Genomic DNA, 18,717 nt, shown 5'->3' on the forward strand with positions numbered 1-18,717 from the left:
GTTGGACACAGAAGGGTCATTTATGATTTTTCTGTAACTAGAAATTTCTCAACATTCAAAAATAACTCAATCTCACTTTTGATCTAATTATATGTAGTCTTTGCTATGTTTTCCAAACTCAAATTCATGGAACCAGATCTGAGACGGCTATTTCAGATTCTTAAAAATAAATAAACCCCTGGGAAAGAGTCTGAATTTATAGGTTTAGAGTGGAGCTTGGTTGAGCAGCAAAATTTCCTAAAACACTACCTAGATAATTCAGACATACAAGTATTAGAATACCACTCAGTATTAGCAAAAAGTACATAATGAAGGTAAGATAGTGGAAAGATCAACTTCAGAAGCAGGTCTGTTCTCTGTGAGGCAATGATGCACCCACTTGTTTCTTTCCAGTGATGTCAATATTTATTTCTTGATTACAGGATATAGCAAATGTGTTCTTATTGGTCATGACTGGGGGGGCATGATTGCTTGGCTTGTTGCCATCTGTTATCCTGAAATGGTGATGAAGCTTATTGCTGTTAACTTCCCTCATCCAAACGTATTTACAGGTGAGTTTATATTTTCATGAAAACATCTTTGCCATTGTGACAATTCATTATTGCCATTGAAACTTTGGATTAAAAACAAATTGTGATTAATATTTTAAAAATCAGATGACTAAAATAGGATATTACTTGGCAATATCAGATATATTGGCTTTAAGTGTCCCTGAAGAGTCTGAGAAAATTTAACTTCATATTTGCTTAATAATTTTATTCATTTTTAGAAAGCATTTTACTACTAAAATGGGGGAAAGAAAGGGGAAAATATGGTGACATTACTTTGACAGTAATGACTTGACAGCTTTGAGATAAATTCTTCCTTTGCCTGACTGCTTTGACTATTAGAAATGGCAGTATTCTTTGAAGCAGCATTTCTCAAGTTTTGGGTCTCAGTACTTCTTTATTTTCTTAAAAATTAGTAAAGACCCCATGATTTTTTGTTTATATGGGTTATTTCTATACTGTATTAGCAGTGAAAAATGAGAATTAAAAATATGTATGTAATCATTTTTTTAAAATAATAAATTCAGTACATGTTAACATAGATAACATTTTGATGAAAGCTGTCTTCTAAAACAAAATATCAATAAGAAGAGTGTCACTGTTTTACATTTTTGCAAACCTCTTTAATTTTTGGCTTAATAGAAGACAGCTGGATTCTCAGATCTGCTTCTGCATTCAAGCTGTTGCAATATGTTGTTTGAATTGAAGTATGTGAAAAAAATCTGGCCTCACACAGATTTGTAATTGGAAAAGGGAGGAGTATTTTAATAGCCTTTTCTGATAACTATGGATTTTCTTCTTTAATATTACACTAAGCTCAGAAATTGGTGGTTTCTTAAAGGTTAGTAACAATACAGAATCTGATGTCATATTAATGAACTTTTTGTACTCTGTTACATTAAAATCCATTGATCTTTCTAGAGCTTTGAATGGATTTTTTACTCATGCATGATTTTGCTTTATCATGCACTGAAAGACATTGGTTCATTGAGTTTTGCAGATCTTCCATCCGTTGACATATTTTATTATACGATATCAAAGAATCACATTCATCAAAATCACCCCAATCTTATTTTTTAAAAAGCCTTTAAGTATTGCAAAGCTGTCAAGTCACAGTTGCAGATACAAGTTTCCAAAATTCTAACTTTCATTTGAAAGCTTGAATTTTATTATTGGTAACAAATACTGTTGATTGTTTTCCCTCAAGTGACAGGTTCGCTTTGTTCATTTTTAAGACTATGTGCCAAATATTCAAGTTTGACTGATAGCTAATTAGTCATTCTTTCAAGTAAAAGTAGTGTGTCAGAAGGAATGCAGTAAATTCAACTTAACTCAATTTTGGCAGTGCCTTTCCTCATACAGCCATTGTAATAGATATGCAACAGAATTGCATTATGTGTATTTTCTGTTTCATCACAAAGAATGTTAAAAAGATATGTTCACAAAGAATGTTAAAAAGATATGCAACAGAATTATATTATGTGTATTTTCTGTTTCGTCACAAAGAATGTTAAAAAGATAGGTGCTCAAATGCCAAAATTTAATAAAATTAATAATTGTTATTCCGTGAGCAAAAATGACATTTATGCATTTATGTATTTATTTAATAACTTTCCACAAGTGTGTGGTAGTAAAGAATACAATGAATTATTATATTTACTACTGTTACTGCTGTTTTAACACCACTCTCTTGATTTGAGCTAAATCGGCAGTGGTTTTATTGACCATGCTTTTGTACCATCAGTGCAAATGTAACCAAAATGAAAAAACTAATAATGGTCTTAGTATTATTTTGAAATAATTTTGACTACCCAGAACCTTTGAAAGGGTCTTGGTGATTCCCAGGGGTGCACATAAACTATACTTTGAGAACCTGTGATTTAAAGGGAATTCTTAAAAAAAAAAAAAAAAAAACTTGGGTGATTAAAAACCTATAAACAAAGATAAGGCGCATTTTTATTTGGTTTTGGCTAAAATTACCATTTTTGTCTCTTTAAGTTTTCTGAGGTTCAGATCCTGCTACAACTCACAGAAGCTCTCTAGAGAACAAAAAATTCAGAACACTTATTTCTATTTCTTCCTCAAAATTAAGCAAATGAGAAGGGAAGAGACCATGATTACATAAATACTGTGTATATAAGTGTAGGAGTTGAATTTTAGATGCGTATCCAATCGTCCTATTTTTTGTTGAGGCAATATGAGGGAGGCATAGGATTCAAATATGAAACTGTGATTTATCATATTTTTTCAATTGCTTTAGGCAACAGAAGTCATGTTACATGTTTGTTCAATTGTCCAGGTTATGGACAAATTCTGATTGTTTCAGCAAGAGGATACAAGGAATATTTCTGGAACCATCTTCACAGTAATAGGTTTAATCCTAATCAGGTCAAGATAAGGTCTTTGAATAATATGCCTATGTTTTCCCATTAATTATTTTTTTAAAGATTTATTCATTTTTATACAAGAACCCGGGTACAGGCCAGATGCGCGGGAGGGTGAGAGGATTCACCAGAGACAGAGAGGGGAATAGAACGGGCAGACTGATGAAATACACTGCTGAGGGGAGCAGCGGGTGAGACAGGAGTGGTCTGCTTCGCCATGAGGGATTCTCGCTGGCCAGCAGTGATTGAATCCGCTGCTAAAAAGTATATTTCTAAAAACCTACCTAAAAAGTGTATTTCTAGGGCCTCCCTGGTGGCGCAGCGGTTGAGCGCTGGGTTGCAAAGCTGCCGGCAGCCTCTGCAGCGCCAGTTCGATCCCCGGCTGCTCCCCGGCCACCGGAGGAGGGTCCCGCATGGCGCGCAGACCTCTCCTGCCACCTGCTGCTCCCCTCAGCAGTGTACTTCGGTCCTTCTGCCTGCTCTGCTCCCCGCTCTGGCTCTGGTGAATTCTCTCGCCCTCCCGCGCTTCTGACTGTACCCAGTGCTTGTGTGGATGAAGAAATAAATGGATAAATAAAAAATAAATGAATAAATAAATAAATCTTTAAAAAAAAAAAGTGTATTTCTAGGGGCCTCCCCGGTGGCGCAGCGGTTGAGCACTGGGTTGCGAGGCTGCCCGCGGCCTCTGTGGCACCGGTTCGATCCCCGGCTGCTCCCCGGCCACCAGAGGAGGGTCCCACATGGCGCACAGACCTCTCCTGCCACCCACTGCTCCCCTCAGCAGTGTACTTCGGTCCTTCTGCCTGCTCTGCTCCCCTCTCTGGCTCTGGTGAATTCTCTCACCCTCCCGCGCTTCTGACTGTACCCAGTGCATGTATAAACCAAACAAACAAACAAATAAATCATAAATAAATAAAAATACATAAAAAAGTATATTTCTAAAAACTAACCATGTTGAAAATAAAATTAACAATATGAAAAAAAGGGACTTCTATAGCAAGGAAATGTATAATACACAATACACAATAAGTTCAATTTTTTTTAAAGATTTATTTATTTATGCATACAAGAGCTGAGGTACAGGCCAGAGATGTGGGGGGTGAGAGAATTCACCAGAGACAGAGTGGGAAACAGAACAGGCACATTGACCGAAGTACACTGCTAAGGGGAGCAGTGGGCGAGTCAGGAGAGGTCTGCTGCGCCATGTGGGTAGCTCCCTGGCCATTTGGGGGATCGAACTCATGTTGCAAAGGCTGCAGACAGCTTCACCGGTTGTGTTTTTTTTTTTTTTAATTTTCTAGAGGCATGTCTTATTTATTTATCTATTTGTTTGTTTGTTTGTTTGGTTTATACATGCACTGGGTACAGTCAGAAGCGTGGGAGGGTGAGAGAATTCACCAGAGCCAGAGCAGGGAGCAGAACAGGCAGAAGGACCGAAGTACACTGCTGAGGGGAGCAGCGGGCAGCAGGAGAGGTCTGCGAGCCATGTGGGACCCTCCTCCGGTGGCCGGGGAGCAGCCGGGGATTGAACCGGCACCGCAGAGGCCTCGGGCAGCTTTGCAACCCAGCGCTCAACCGCTGCGCCACCTGGGAGACCCCACCGGTTGTGTTTTAACCCTTGCACCACCAGGGAGACCCAAGTTCATGTTTTTTAATACAGATAATTACATCACACTGAAATGTAAAACTTCAGTGTCTTCCCAAAACTCTTAAAATCTTGGTCCTACCTGACTTTTTTTACCTGGCTTTTCTTTCTGACTCATCTCATGCCATTTCTCTTTCTGCTTCTATCTGCTTCTTGAATGTGTCAAATCTAGGATTTAGGTCCAGTTCTGGAAGGTTATTCCTACATTTTTGCATTGCTGATTCCTTCTATCATTCAGATTTCAGCCCACATACCGTGTTCCCAGAAAGGCTACTCTGACCACTTCAATTAAAAAAATTCCTCCAGGGTCTCCCTGATGGTACAGGCATTAAAGTCTGAGTGCCATCAAGCTATTGCCAGCCACTGTGGCATGAGTTTGATCCCCAGCCAGGTTGCTAACCCACATGGCAACAGATCTCTTGTCTTGCCTGCTTCTCCCCTCAGCAGTGCATTTTAGTAGATCTACCTGTTCTGTTCCCCACGGTCTCTAGTGAATCCTCTCACCTCTCTGGTGAATCCTCTCACTCCTCACATCTCTGGTTTACACCGCAGTACTTGTATGCATAAATAAATAAAAAATAAATCTAAAAAAAAAAAAGTTTCTCCACACCATACCACCACCACTCTCAGTCATATTATCGTGGTTTATTTTCTTCACGGTATTATTGCTCTCTAAAATGATCTTTTAAGTATTTATTATTAATTGCACAAGTTCTTCATTAATGGGAATTATTTTTGTCTTATTCACTGCTAAATTCCCTCATACACAGTAAATGTTCATATGTTTGTTGAATGAATGAATTTTCTGATATGCAAATAAATTTATAGAAAGTACTTCAATTTCCATTGAGGCCAAATGAATAAGATCATCAAGTCAGCCTATAACAAAAACCTTTTAAACAATAGAAAATTACCTCCTCGTGTATCTCTACGAAAAGTATTAGTTTGTTGATAATAACCTTGAAAAAAAGGCAGTGTTATTTGGTTTCCTACTCTTTTCTGAGTTGACTTTGCAAAGTGAAACTCTTTATTATCTATAATGTTATAAATTTCCTAAATACCAGAAATATTCATTAGAAAATATAGGCCCATAAAAATCTTTCCAAGAAAAAATATACAGAAGACTTATTTGTGGATTCTTTTATGGGATCATCTTAAAGGTTAGACTGCCTTAGAAAGGAATTCTTTCAGCAATAAGTTATTTATACACCTTGGAGAAGGTCTAACATGGCATTTTAATTTCAGAATATATCTTACGACACCCCACCCAGCTGCTCAAATCCAGTTATTACTACTTCTTCCAGCTACCATGGTTCCCAGAATTTATGTTCTCAATAAATGATTTCAAGGTAAGTCAAACAAATAGCGTATGCTTGTTAATGAAAAACATTTTTTTAAACAATTATTTCATAGTTCTGTCTCTTCTTTTTTTTTTCTTTTTTTTAAAGATTTATTTATTTATACAAGCACTGGGTACAGTCAGAAGCTCGGGAGGGTGAGAGAATTCACCAGAGCCAGAGCAGGGAGCAGAGCAGGCAGAAGGACCGAAGTACACTGCTGAGGGGAGCAGCGGGCGGCAGGAGAGGTCTGCATGCCATGCGGGTGGCCGGGGAGCAGCCAGGGATCAAACTGGCACCGCAGAGGCTTCCGGCAGCTTTGCAACCCAGAGTTCAACTGCTGTGCCACTGGGGAGGCCAAATGAAAAACATTTTAAATGAATGGCCATCCTTAAGAAAGAAAAATAGACAAATGCCACAACTTAGGAAGTGCTTCTAAGACCTCATCTATAGACTTGCTTTTTTTTTGTTTAAATGGTATCTATTTGAGTGCCTGGTCCTTGTCCAATTTTTTGTGAAGAAAGCCTGTGCCCCTTCAGGTATACTCTCTCTAGAGAACATCCCAGGAGGGAATATGAATGCCAGATGAGAGAGTTTGATAGCAGCAGAAGTAGAAACCGTTGGAGCAAACAAAAGCCAAAACAAAGTAGGCGTGCAGGTATTGGTATGCTATGTACACTGATTCTAGGAGACTTCGTATCTCTTTCTTGGAAGCTTGTTGGATGTTTCTTGTATGTCCAAAGAGGCATTAGATATTTAGGAAGGTTAAAAAACGAAGTATCATTTTACCTTGAAAGAAAGATTTCCCCCATACATCTCTGACAGTTTTTTTTTCTTTTTCTTCTTTTTTTCCTTCTTTTTTTTCTTTACATAATCCCAATGCCCTTATCAAACCTACCAAAATGAGCAACTCTTTCATATCACTTAATAGCCATTCAAATTTTTTTTACTATCTCAACTATCTTCTAATTTAACTGTTTGAGTCAGGGACCAAACAAAGTCCACACATTGTATTTGATTATTATGATATTTTCAAATCTATAACAGTTGCTTTTGTTTCTTGCTTTTGGGAAAAAAAAAACAATTAGACTGATTTAAGATCTTATTCAATTTTAAATTTGATCTCTGTGTGGTTTGTCTCTTGGGTCATTTTCCACAAAATTCTGAGATGCTATAGGAATGTGAAGGTTTCATTTCAAGGTTTGGGCCTATATAAGGCTCTGTGAAAGGACTGTACATTATGGGATAGCCCTGTGTTGTCTTATGCCACCTGGAAAAAACTCTCAGAGACTGACCTCCAGGGGGTATTCATATGTTAGACTTTTTTAAAAACACCACTTTTTGGTTGAAGAAATTTCATCATTCATCCTGAAGAGTGATCTGTATTTTAGATTTGACTGCTTTATCATGATGTTATTTAACTTGTTCTTCTAAACCTTGTTTTTCCTAATTCATAGATGGTACTGATCTAGAAGCTTGATTAGATTAAACTTTAATTACACAAGAATATTTTATAGGTAGTGCTGTTTATTTCCTAATGCATCACTTTGGAGAAACACACATAATGCCTAGTTATCCAGTTTCAGTAATGTTGGCACTAACCAGTAGGCTTACAAGTTGTCAGCTTATCCAAAATTAACAACCTGTCACCAAATAATTTTAGTATACCTTGATTATCATCACACTAGATCTGTTATTTCATAAAGGAGTGTAAAATGATTTTCTAATTCTGTTATTCTTGTATCAGTTCTTGTGTAAAGAACTTTACTATTGGATTATTCTGAAGTACACTTCACACAAGGATAACAGGATAAATGCTTCATTGTTTCTCTTATTAGACCACTTCCAGGGTAATGAGTTGGTGTCCTAGAAACCTCCAGTAATGACCAGTGATTATATGTGTATATACATATGAGTGTATATGTAGATATTATTAACTCATGAGTCTTTAAAGTTATATTTCATATGTAGCAGTCAATTTTAGTCATTATTGTTTTTATAAACCAAATTATGCCATATTAAGCCAGTGAGGACAAACTGAGATTTACTCCTGTGTTCTTTTGACAACCCATTAGTCAGTGATAACTTGCCTCCTTAATGTCCTAGGTTTATTTTTTATATCAGGCCCCACATCTGGAATCGGTCATTTATCAAAGTAAGTAGTATTTAGGGAGCACAGTCTGGGTAACATATTGATCATTGTTACTGGGTTTGAATTACTTCTAGAACTTTCCTTTGACCATACTTTTTTTTCCCAACAGAAAAAAAATGAGGTTTTTTTTTGTTTGTTATTTATTTATTTATTATTATTATTTTAATTTTATATGTTTTTACATCATTTTTCATTTTTGCACAATGTATGCATTTTCATCTTGGTTTTAGTCCCCATACAATTTCCACCCCCTCTTGTTTTGATCCTACTCCCTCCTTCCCCCAACCCCGTAGTGTGTCTCTGGTTTATAGTTGCTTGTTGATTTTTATTTTTACTTTATTATAATTAGTCTTTTCCCTGGTCCCTTATTTAGGTTTTCTAAATTCCTGCTATGAGTGAGACCATCCAGTATTTTTTTTTTTTCCTTTCATATATTTTTTTTTTTTTATAAATTTTATTGTTATATTCCCCATACAATTGCAGCCCCCCCATTCTGACCCCAATCCCTCCCCTCCCGCCCCTGCCCCCCTAAAAGTGTCTCTGGTTCATAGTTTTTTGTTGATTTTGATTTTCACTTTCTTATAGTTATTCATTTTCCTGGTCCCTTATTTAAGTTTTCTAGATTCTTGCTATGAGTGAGACCATCCGGTATTTTTCTTTTTCTTTTTGGCTTATTTCGCTGAGCATGATCCCTTCCAGCGCCATCCATGTTGCAGCAAATTGCATGTGTTTATCTTTTTTGAATGCTGAGTAATATTCCATGGTATATATGTACCACATCTTCTTGATCCAGTCATCTATTTTTGGGCATTTGGGTTGTTTCCAAAGCTTAGCTATTGTAAACAGTGCTGCTATAAACATAGGGGTGCAGGTGTTCTTTGGAATTGATGTTTCTGTGTCCTTTGGGTAAATACCTAGGAGTGGAATTGCTGGATCATATGGAAGCTCTATGTTTAGTAGGTCCAGAAATCTCCACACAGCTTTCCACAGTGGTTGGACCAGTTTGCACTCCCACCAACAGTGCAGAAGAGTTCCTTTTTCTCCACACCCTCGCCAACATTTGTTGTTGCTAGTTTTTTTAATATGTGCCATTCTCACTGGTGTAAGATGGTATCTCATGGTAGTTTTGATTTGCATTTCCCTGATGACAAGTGATGTTGAACATTTTTTCATATGCCTGTTGGCCATTTGCATTTCCTCTTCAGAGAAGTTTCTTTTAAGCTCTTCTGCCCATTTTTTGACTGGATTATTTTCTTTGTTGTTGTTGAGTCTCATCAGCTCTTTGCAGATTTTTGTGATCAGTCCTTTATCATTAGTGTTGGGTGCAAAAATGTTCTCCCAGTTGGTGGGGTTTCTCTTTGTTTTTGTTATTGTCTCTTTTGCTGTGCAAAAGCTCTTTAATTTGATGTAGTCCCAGCTGTTTATCTTTGCCTTCACTATCACTGCTTTGGGTGATGTGTCTGTAAAGATGTCTTTGATGTGCAAATCACGTAGTGTTTCGCCTATATTTCCTTCTATATATTTTATGGTTTCAGGTCTTATGTCTAGTTCTTTAATCCATTTTGAGTTGATTTTTGTGTATGGTGTGAGGTGGTGGTCAAGCTTCATTCTTTTGCATGTAGCGACCCAGTTTTCCCAGCACCATTTATTGAACAAACTTTCTTTGCTCCAATGCATATTCTTTGCTCCTTTGTCAAAGATTAGTTGACCATAAATCTGTGGGTTTATTTCTGGATTTTCTATTCGATTCCATTGGTCTGTATGTCTGTTCTTGTTCCAATACCATGCAGTTTTGATGATTATGGCTTTGTAGTATAGTTTGAAGTCTGAGAGTCTAATGCCTCCATTCCCTTCTTTTTTTTTCAGGAGAGCTTTGGCTATTCGGGGTTTTTTGTGATTCCATATGAATTTCATCAATAATTGTTCTATTTCTTTGAAGAATGACATTGAAATTTTGATTGGAATAGCATTGAATCTGTATATTGCTTTTGGAAGGATGGCCATTTTAATAATGTTTATTCTTCCAATCCATGAGCAGGGGATGTCTCTCCATTTCTTTGTGTCTTCTTCTATTTCTTTTAACAGTGTTTTATAGTTTTCTTTGTATAGGTCCTTTACCTCTTTTGTTAGATTTATTCCCAAATATTTGACTTTTTTTGTTTCAATAACAAAAGGGATGGTCTTTTTGATTTCTTCTTCTTCAGATTTATTGTTTGTGTATAGGAAGGCTACTGACTTTTGCGTGTTGATTTTGTATCCTGCCACTTTACTGAACTGATTGATGAGTTGAATTAGCTTTTCTGTGGAGTTTTTGGGGTTCTCTATGTATAATATCATATCGTCTGCAAATAGTGATAGTTTGACTTCTTCTTTTCCTATTTGGATTCCTTGGATGTCTTTCTCTTGTCTTATTGCCCTGGCTAGGACTTCCAGTATTATATTGAAAAGCAATGGTGAGAGTGGACATCCTTGTCTTGTTCCAGATCTTAATGGAATTGCTTTCAGCTTTTCACCATTGAGAATGATACTGGCTGTTGGCTTGTCATAGATGGCCTTTATGATGTTGAGGTATGTTCCTTGTATCCCAAGAATTTCAAGGGCTTTTATCATGAATGGGTGTTGCACTTTGTCGAAAGCTTTCTCAGCATCTATTGATATTATCATATGGTTTTTATATTTCTTTTTGTTGATGTGTTGGATAACGTTGATTGATTTTCGGATGTTAAACCATCCTTGTGCCCCTGGAATGAATCCTACTTGGTCGTGGTGAATTATCTTATGGATACATTGTTGGATTCTGATAGCTAAAATTTTATTGAGGATTTTTGCATCAGTGTTCATTAGGGAGATTGGCCTGTAGTTTTCCTTTTTTGTGTTGTCCTTGTTCGGTTTTGGTATTAGTGTAATGTTGGCTTCATAGAACGTGTTTGGTATTGTCCCTTCCTTCTCAATTTTTTGGAAGAGTTTGTGAAGGATAGGCACTAATTCGTCTCTGAATGTTTGGTAGAATTCATTTGTAAATCCATCAGGTCCTGGGCTTTTGTTTTTGGGGAGGTTTTTGATTACCATTTCAATTTCGCTAATTGTAATTGGTCTGTTTAGGTGTTCTATTTCTTCTTTATCTAGCTTTGGGTGATTGTAGAGTTGTAGGAATTTGTCCATCTCCTCTAGATTGTTAAACTTGTTTCCATATAACTGTTCATAGTAGTTACTGATTATTCTTTTGATTTCTGCTGTGTCCGTTGTGATTTCTCCTCTTTCATTGATGATCCTGTTTATTTGTGCTTTCTCCCTTTTTTCCTTTGTGAGCCTGGCTAGGGGTTTATCTATTTTATTGATTTTTTCAAAGAACCAGCTCTTGGTTTCATTGATCTTTTGGATTGTTTTTTTAGTTTCAATTTCATTTATTTCTGCTTTGGTTTTTATTATTTCTTTTCTTCTACTGGTTTTGGGGTTTTTTTGTTGTTCTTTTTCTAGATCTTTGAGCTTCGAGATTAGGTTGTTTCTTTGCGTTCTTTCTTGTTTCTTGATGTGAGCTTCTATTGCTATATATTTTCCTCTTATTACTGCTTTTGCTGCATCCCATACATTTAGGATATTTGTGTCCTCCTTGTCGTTCAATTCAAAAAATTTTTTAATTTCTTCTTTGATCTCCTTATTAGTCCAATGGTCTTCCAGTAGTGTGGTTTTTAATCTCCATGAGGTAGGAAAGTTCCTTGCCTTCTTTTTATGGTTTATTTCTAGTTTGATGCCTTCATGGTCAGAAAAGATGGTTGATATGATTTCAATCTTGGTGTATCTGTTGATGTTTGTCTTGTGCCCCAGTATGTGATCGATCCTGGAGAATGATCCGTGTGCGCTTGAGAAAAATGTGTACTCCGTTTTTTTGGGGTTTAGTGTTCTATAGATGTCTGTTAAGCCCAATTGCTCTAGGTCTTTATTTAGAGCTTTGGTTTCTTTACTTATTTTTTGTCTTGTTGATCTATCCATTGTTGATAGTGGTGTGTTGAAGTCTCCCACTACGTATGTGTTTTCTCTGATGTCTGTTTTCAGAGAGGACAACAGTTGTCTGATATATTTTGGTGCTCCTTCGTTTGGTGAGTATATGTTAATGAGTGTTATTTCTTCTTGAAGTATTGTCCCCTTGATCATAATGTAGTGACCATTGGGGTCTCTTTTTATCTTTTTGAGTTTGAAATCTGTTTTATCTGATATAAGTATAGCTGTTCCTGCTTTCTTTTTTGGTCCATTTGCTTGTAGGATTGTTTTCCATCCTTTAACTTTGAGCCTATTTTTATCTTTTGTAGCTAAATGTGTTTCCTGGAGACAGCAAAAGGTTGGGTTTTGTTTCTTAATCCAGGCTGCAACTCTGTGTCTTTTTATTGAAGAGTTTAGTCCATTTACATTTAGAGTTAATATTGATATGTTAACATCTGTATTTGCCATTGTGTTTGTCTTTCCTTTGATTTTATTTATTTATTCTTTTAATAACTTTTTTTTTTTTTTTGGCCTTCTTTCATTGTTATTCGTCGCTCTGAGGTTCTGGCTTTAGGACTCCTTGTAGTATTTTTTGGAGTGGGGGTTTAGTTGCAATGAAATTCCGGAGTTTCTGTTTGTCTGGGAAGGTCCATATTCTTTCTTCAAAGAGGAAGGAGAGCTTTGCGGGATAGAGTATTCTTGGTTGGCATCTGTTTTCTTGGAGTCTGTTGACTATGTCCCTCCACTCTCTCCTTGCCCGTAGTGTTTCTTCGGAGAAGTCTGATGTCAGCCTGATTGGTTTTCCTTTGAATGTTATCTGTTTCTTCCCTCTTGCCAGCTTCATTATTTTTTCCTTGTCTTGGATTCTTGGGAGCTTTACTATTATGTGTCTTGCTGTATTTTCCTTTCGTCGTGGAAGTTTGGTGTTCTTCTTGCTTCTTATATATCAATTTTCAGCTCCTTCTTCACATTTGGGAAGTTCTCTTCAATTATCTCTTTGAATATTTTCTCTGTTCCTACATCTCTCTCCTCTCCTTCTGGTATTCCTATAACTCTTATATTTCCTTTCCTCATGGAGTCAGATAGTTCCCGAAGTCTTTCTTCGTTCTTTTTCCTTCGTACTTCTCTTTCCTTTTCTGTTTTGGTTCTTTTTATTTCTGTGTCTTCAAGATTACTTATTCGTTCTTCCATTTCATCTATTCTGCTTTCATTGCTTTTCCCAGAATTCTTTAGTTCTTCCATTAATTCTTTGATCTCCTGCATTTCTTTTACTTCCCTCTTTAGGGACTCAATTTCTTTCTTCTGACCATTGTTTTCCCTCTCTAGGGACTCAATTGCATTCTTCTGATCGTTGATTATTTTTCCCTTATCATTGTTTTCCTTTATGACTTCTGTCAGTTTTTTAATCACGGCAATTTTAAATTCTCTTTCTGGAAGGCTCAGAAATTCTTCCAAGTTATTGTCGTTGCAATCTGGGGGCTGGCTTTCTTTTTGTGGTGTGCTTTTTCTCTGGAGAGTTGCTAGGTTGCGTGTGGTTCTTCTCCTCCCTACTGTCTGTTTTCTAATTTGCCGTATGCGTTGGGACACTGTGTTGTTGGGACTGGTCGGCATCTTGGGTGGGCTTCTCTGTTCCCCTCTGGTTCTTCCAGGAGTCATCTGTCAGTTTCAAGCAGCCTTTACTGGAGAAAGGTCCCTGTTCTAAAATGCCGATGTGGGGACACACTCCCCTGTGCGCCTGGTCTGCCCCGGCGGTGGGTTCCTGCTGCCCTCTGGGCTTGGACTGCAGGCCAGAGGGGGTCTGGTGTGGGCGAACTTCCCCCGCTCACCTCTGGCTCCTGAGGAAGCCTTCTGCAGGTAGTCTTTACTGAAGAAATGTCCCTGTTCTAAAATGGTGATGTGGGACACACTCCCTGTGCGTCTGGTCTCAGGCACACTCTTTTGCGCGCCTGGTCTGCCCCGGCTGTGGGTGCTCGCTCTCCCTGTGGGCTCAGACTACTTGTTCGGAAGGGGCCCGGTGTGGGCTAACTCCCCAGCTGGCCACTAGCTCCTTCAGTAGCCTGTGCTGGGGTCAAGTCGCTAGGTGGCGCCAGAGATCTCTCCTAGAGCCCTTGGGGAGCTGATTTTCCACCCCGTGGGACAGGGAGCAGAGCGGGGATGGTAGGGTACACCTCAACGGCTTTGGGGTGCTGTGTCTGCCTTGTGCCCCACCGTCGTGGGGAACCCACGCCCCTAATTTCGTGCCCCGGGTCTCAGTTCCAAAGCTCTCAGTTCCAGGACGCGGGCTGTAGCCCAGATCAGTGGCGCGGGAATGGCGCCTTTTGAATCCCGCTCCCCTGCCTGGGCGCCTTGTTCCTGCTCACTCAGGGAGGGCCTCTGCCCGAGTCTCAGTTCCAAAGCCCTCAGTTCCAGGACGCGGGCTGTAGCCCAGATCAGTGGCGCGGGAATGGCGCCTTTTGAATCCCGCTCCCCTGCCTGGGCGCCTTGTTCCTGCTCACTCAGGGAGGGCCTCCGCCCGGGTCTCAGTTCCAAAGCCCTCAGTTCCAGGACGCGGGCTGTAGCCCAGATCAGTGGCGCGGGAATGGCGCCTTTTGAATCCCGCTCCCCTGCCTGGGTGCCTTGTTCCTGCTCACTCAGGGAGGGCCTCCGCCCGGGTCTCAGTTCCAAAGCCCTCAGTTCCAGGACGCGGGCTGTAGCCCAGATCAGTGGCGCGGGAATGGCGCCTTTTGAATCCCGCTCCCCTGCCTGGGCGCCTTGTTCCTGCTCACTCAGGGAGGGCCTCCGCCCGGGTCTCAGTTCCAAAGCCCTCAGTTCCAGGACGCGGGCTGTAGCCCAGATCAGTGGCGCGGGAATGGCGCCTTTTGAATCCCGCTCCCCTGCCTGGGTGCCTTGTTCCTGCTCACTCAGGGAGGGCCTCCGCCCGGGTCTCAGTTCCAAAGCCCTCAGTTCCAGGACGCGGGCTGTAGCCCAGATCAGTGGCGCGGGAATGGCGCCTTTTGAATCCCGCTCCCCTGCCTGGGCGCCTTGTTCCTGCTCACTCAGGGAGGGCCTCCGCCATCTCCCCGCAAGCCTAGGTCGCAGGCGCGGGGACCTGGGCAGCTGCAATCCGAGCGCCGCTTTCGCGCAAGCTTACAGGGCGGCCGGGGCTGTGTGCTGGTGCTGGTCTCCTCCTGGGGGGCGGGGCTCTCTTTAATGGCGCCTGGAGCTCACCTCCGCGGCGGGTCCTGCAGGGTTCTCCACAGCTCCCATTCACGGGGTGTCGTGGCTGAAATAGTTCCTTTCCACTCACAGTCCCACTTGCTGCGTCCGTTTTTCTTGTTGGCCGTTTTGGTTTGTTGTTTCCCTCCTCTCTGCCAGTCGGAGAGTGCCGCCTCTGTGGGCGGGGGAGGGGAGCAGGGTTCTGCGCTTCCCTCCCTTCTCGTCCTCTTTTATGGCAACTTTCTTCTTTGGGCAGTTTGCTGGAGTCGTCCGTTTATCTTCCGTGTCCCAGTTCTCACTGGGACCTGCCGCTTTTCCTCCCTATTAACTTTTTTTAATGGGAGATCTTACTCGCAGCGTCTCCTCGCCGCCATGTTGCTCCGCCCCCCCTTTCATGTATTTTTCTTTTTCTTTCTGGCTTATTTCGCTGAGCATGATCCCTTCCAGCTCCATCCATGTTGCTGCAAATTGCATGAGTTTATCTTTTTTGATTGCTGAGTAATATTCCATTGTGTATATGTATCACATCTTCTTGATCCAGTCATCTATTTTGGGGCATTTGGGTTGTTTCCATAGCTTAGCTATTGTAAATAGTGCTGCTTTAAACATATGCTCTTCTGCCCATAAAAAATGAGTTCTTGCTCATATATCCAAGGCAAATTTAAGGCTGCTAGATTTTTACTTAATCTCCATGATTTTGTATAAAACATTTATAAAAACACTTATGTAGTTTGAGGTTAAAACGCTAAAGCAAAGGGTATTCAGAGAGCGCTCACATCTCTGTTCCCTGTTTCTCTGTTTCTTCCCTCTTCTCTGAAAACATTTGGTTAGTTTTGTTTTATCTTTTTAAAAATATAAATAAATATGTATATATTTTTCTCCTTCTTAAAGGATAACATACCATAAACACTATTTTCCATACTTGCTTTTGATTTTCACTTAACAATATTTCCAAGAGATCACTCCCATATTAGCATGTATATCATCTCCATTATTTCTTGGAGTACTAAGAACACATAATATACCATTATGTGGCTATATCATCATTTATTCAACCAATCCCCCACTGGTGATTATTTGACTAATTATCAGTTCTTTTCTGTTACAAATAATGTTGTAATTAATCACCTCATGTATATATTGTTTCATATTTTTACAACTGTGCTTTGGGATTGAGTGATAAACATTTTAAACAAGAATCCTAATTACTCTGATGAACCATAAATCTATGGTTTAGATTCATACTTTGAGAAATGCTGGTGCAGAGTAGTGTTTTTCAAGTTGTGGGACAGGAGCCATTAGTGAGTCGTGAAATCCATTTAGTAGCTTGCATTTTTAATTTTTTTTTAAATAAAGTTGAACAGAATTGAAGAGTTACACAATATCATAGAGTATAGTAAAGCTATTTCTTTAATCTTTTCGTTTCCAAAATACGTATGTAGGGGTATCAACTGAGTATGATATAACATGTGTTAGTTACTCTGGGTTGTGGTCAAAAGAAGTTTGAACAACTTTGGGGGAACTGGATTGTTATCAGTAAATGGAGGATAAACTGTTAGTAGATGGACTATTAGGGAAGGTTTTAGAATAAGAATGAGCTTGGCCTTGTAGAATGCAAATACTCACCAACAAGATGGGATACTTTTTATAAAAGTGAAGTGTGAATGGGGGATTGGAAGGGAAAGGGAAGAAGCCAGGAAAGCAGAAATGTATAAAATGTATATAAGCAATGGAGTCCCTACCCGGACTAGAGCAGAAATTGGGAGTTGTCACTGCATATTAATCATTATTCCCTTTCAAAGTCAAGGTTTTAATTTATAATTAGGTAACTGAAAATTTTTAATTATTCTCTTTTACTTAATTAGGCTTTGAAGCATCTGTTTACCAGTGACAGCACTGGTATTGGAAGAAAAGGATGTCGATTAACGACAGAAGATCTTGAAGCTTATATTTATGTCTTTTCTCAGCCTGGAGCATTAAGTGGTCCAATTAACCATTACCGTAATGTCTTCAGGTCAGCATGATTTCTTTTTATGAAATATTTCATTTTCACCCTATAAAGTCAGTATTTTATTTTTAAGACTAAGTTCACTATTTATCTAAAGTATTCTGATTTAAAAAACTGCATTTTTTTAAAGATTTATTTATTTATTTATTTATGCATATAAGAACTGGGGTATAGGTCAAAAGTGGGGGGGAGGGATGGGTCAGGGGATTCACCAGAGACAGAATGGGGAACAGAACAGGCAGACTGACTGAAATACGAGTCAGGAGAGGTCTGCTGCGCAATGTGGGTCACCTCCATGTCTGGGGATCAAACTTGTGCTGCAGTGGCTTCAGAAAGCTTCATAGGTTGTGTCTTAACCCCTTGAGCCACCCGGGAGGCTCAAGAAATTTTTAAAGAAAAATTTCAAATTTGAAAAAGTAGAGAAAATAGTATAGTGGATTCCCCCATGTAATGGTTACTTGTTTTATACATAATTCTGTCCACCTCTTCTGTCCCCTTGGATTATTTTGAATATTAGAGTATTGTTGACTTATTTTAGTTACATATTTTAATTATCATTTACTCATTGAAGAAATATTTATTAAGCACTTTCTATGTGCTTAATTATGCCCTCTCAGGAAGTAGTAATGAGCCAAACTAAACAAGGTCCCTGATCTCATAAAAATTGTAGCAAAAGCATATATCAAGCAAATGACCACAGTAATAAATATATGGTTATAAACTGACATAAGGACTTTATTAAAAAAAACTTGCAAGCCTGTCACACATCTGAGACATGCAGTAGAGGAGGGGGAGGAGGAGAGGTCAAAATGGGAGGGAAAAATGCAAGGGACTGTGGGGATGGATCAGGGGTACTGTGGTGGTGGGAGAACTACAGGGACTACACCTGAGGGGAGAAATCAGATATTGTACAAAAAATAACGATATAAGAAAAATAAAATTAATTATAAAAAAAAAACTAACATAAGGACTTTCAAAGAAAGGAAATAGAACTGAAGAAATGTATTTGAACAAGGAAGTGAAGAATGACTAAAATAATGATTAGATAAAGTTGGGGGTTGGAGCATTGGCATTCCGGAAAATGAAACAGCATATACCAAAACTAGGCGGGAAGATGGAGATTATTGCAGGTATCACGATGAGGGCCAATGAGGCTGGGGTACCTACTGGAAATAAGTGTAGGAAGAAGAGAATGGCATAAGAGGTAGGCAGAGATGACAATATTAAGGACAGAAGGGTCGCAACTTTGAAGTCTGTGAATGAGAGTTTCAAGCAGAAAAGAGAAATGATGCAATTTGTATTCGGATAATTCACTCAGTGTGGAATCTGGAGGAGTGAATGTGGGAGACTACAGCAGTCCTGGTTAACAATGAATGTAGTCTGAACTAGTCTGAAAGCAGAGGAGATGGGATATGTGGGTAGATTTTTAAAGAGTAAAATTACATGGTTTTGTGATGGGTTGGCTGGAAG

General features: G+C 39.2%; 1 protein-coding gene across 1 annotated transcript in view; it reads left to right on the plus strand.

Moving 5' to 3' along the window:
* Positions 1 to 18,717, plus strand: part of EPHX4 (epoxide hydrolase 4) — a gene marked incomplete at its 5' end in the record, with an annotated part of 38,628 nt that overhangs the window by 15,139 nt on the left and 4,772 nt on the right. The window contains 3 exons of the mRNA XM_084243960.1: positions 423 to 551; positions 5,823 to 5,926; positions 17,105 to 17,253. Of these exons, the coding sequence (XP_084100086.1) occupies positions 423 to 551; positions 5,823 to 5,926; positions 17,105 to 17,253 (382 nt within the window). The remainder of the gene's footprint in view (positions 1 to 422; positions 552 to 5,822; positions 5,927 to 17,104; positions 17,254 to 18,717) is intronic.

The sequence above is a fragment of the Talpa europaea genome (assembly GCF_964194135.1).
Source record: "Talpa europaea genome assembly, chromosome: 9".
NCBI lineage: Eukaryota > Metazoa > Chordata > Mammalia > Eulipotyphla > Talpidae > Talpa > Talpa europaea.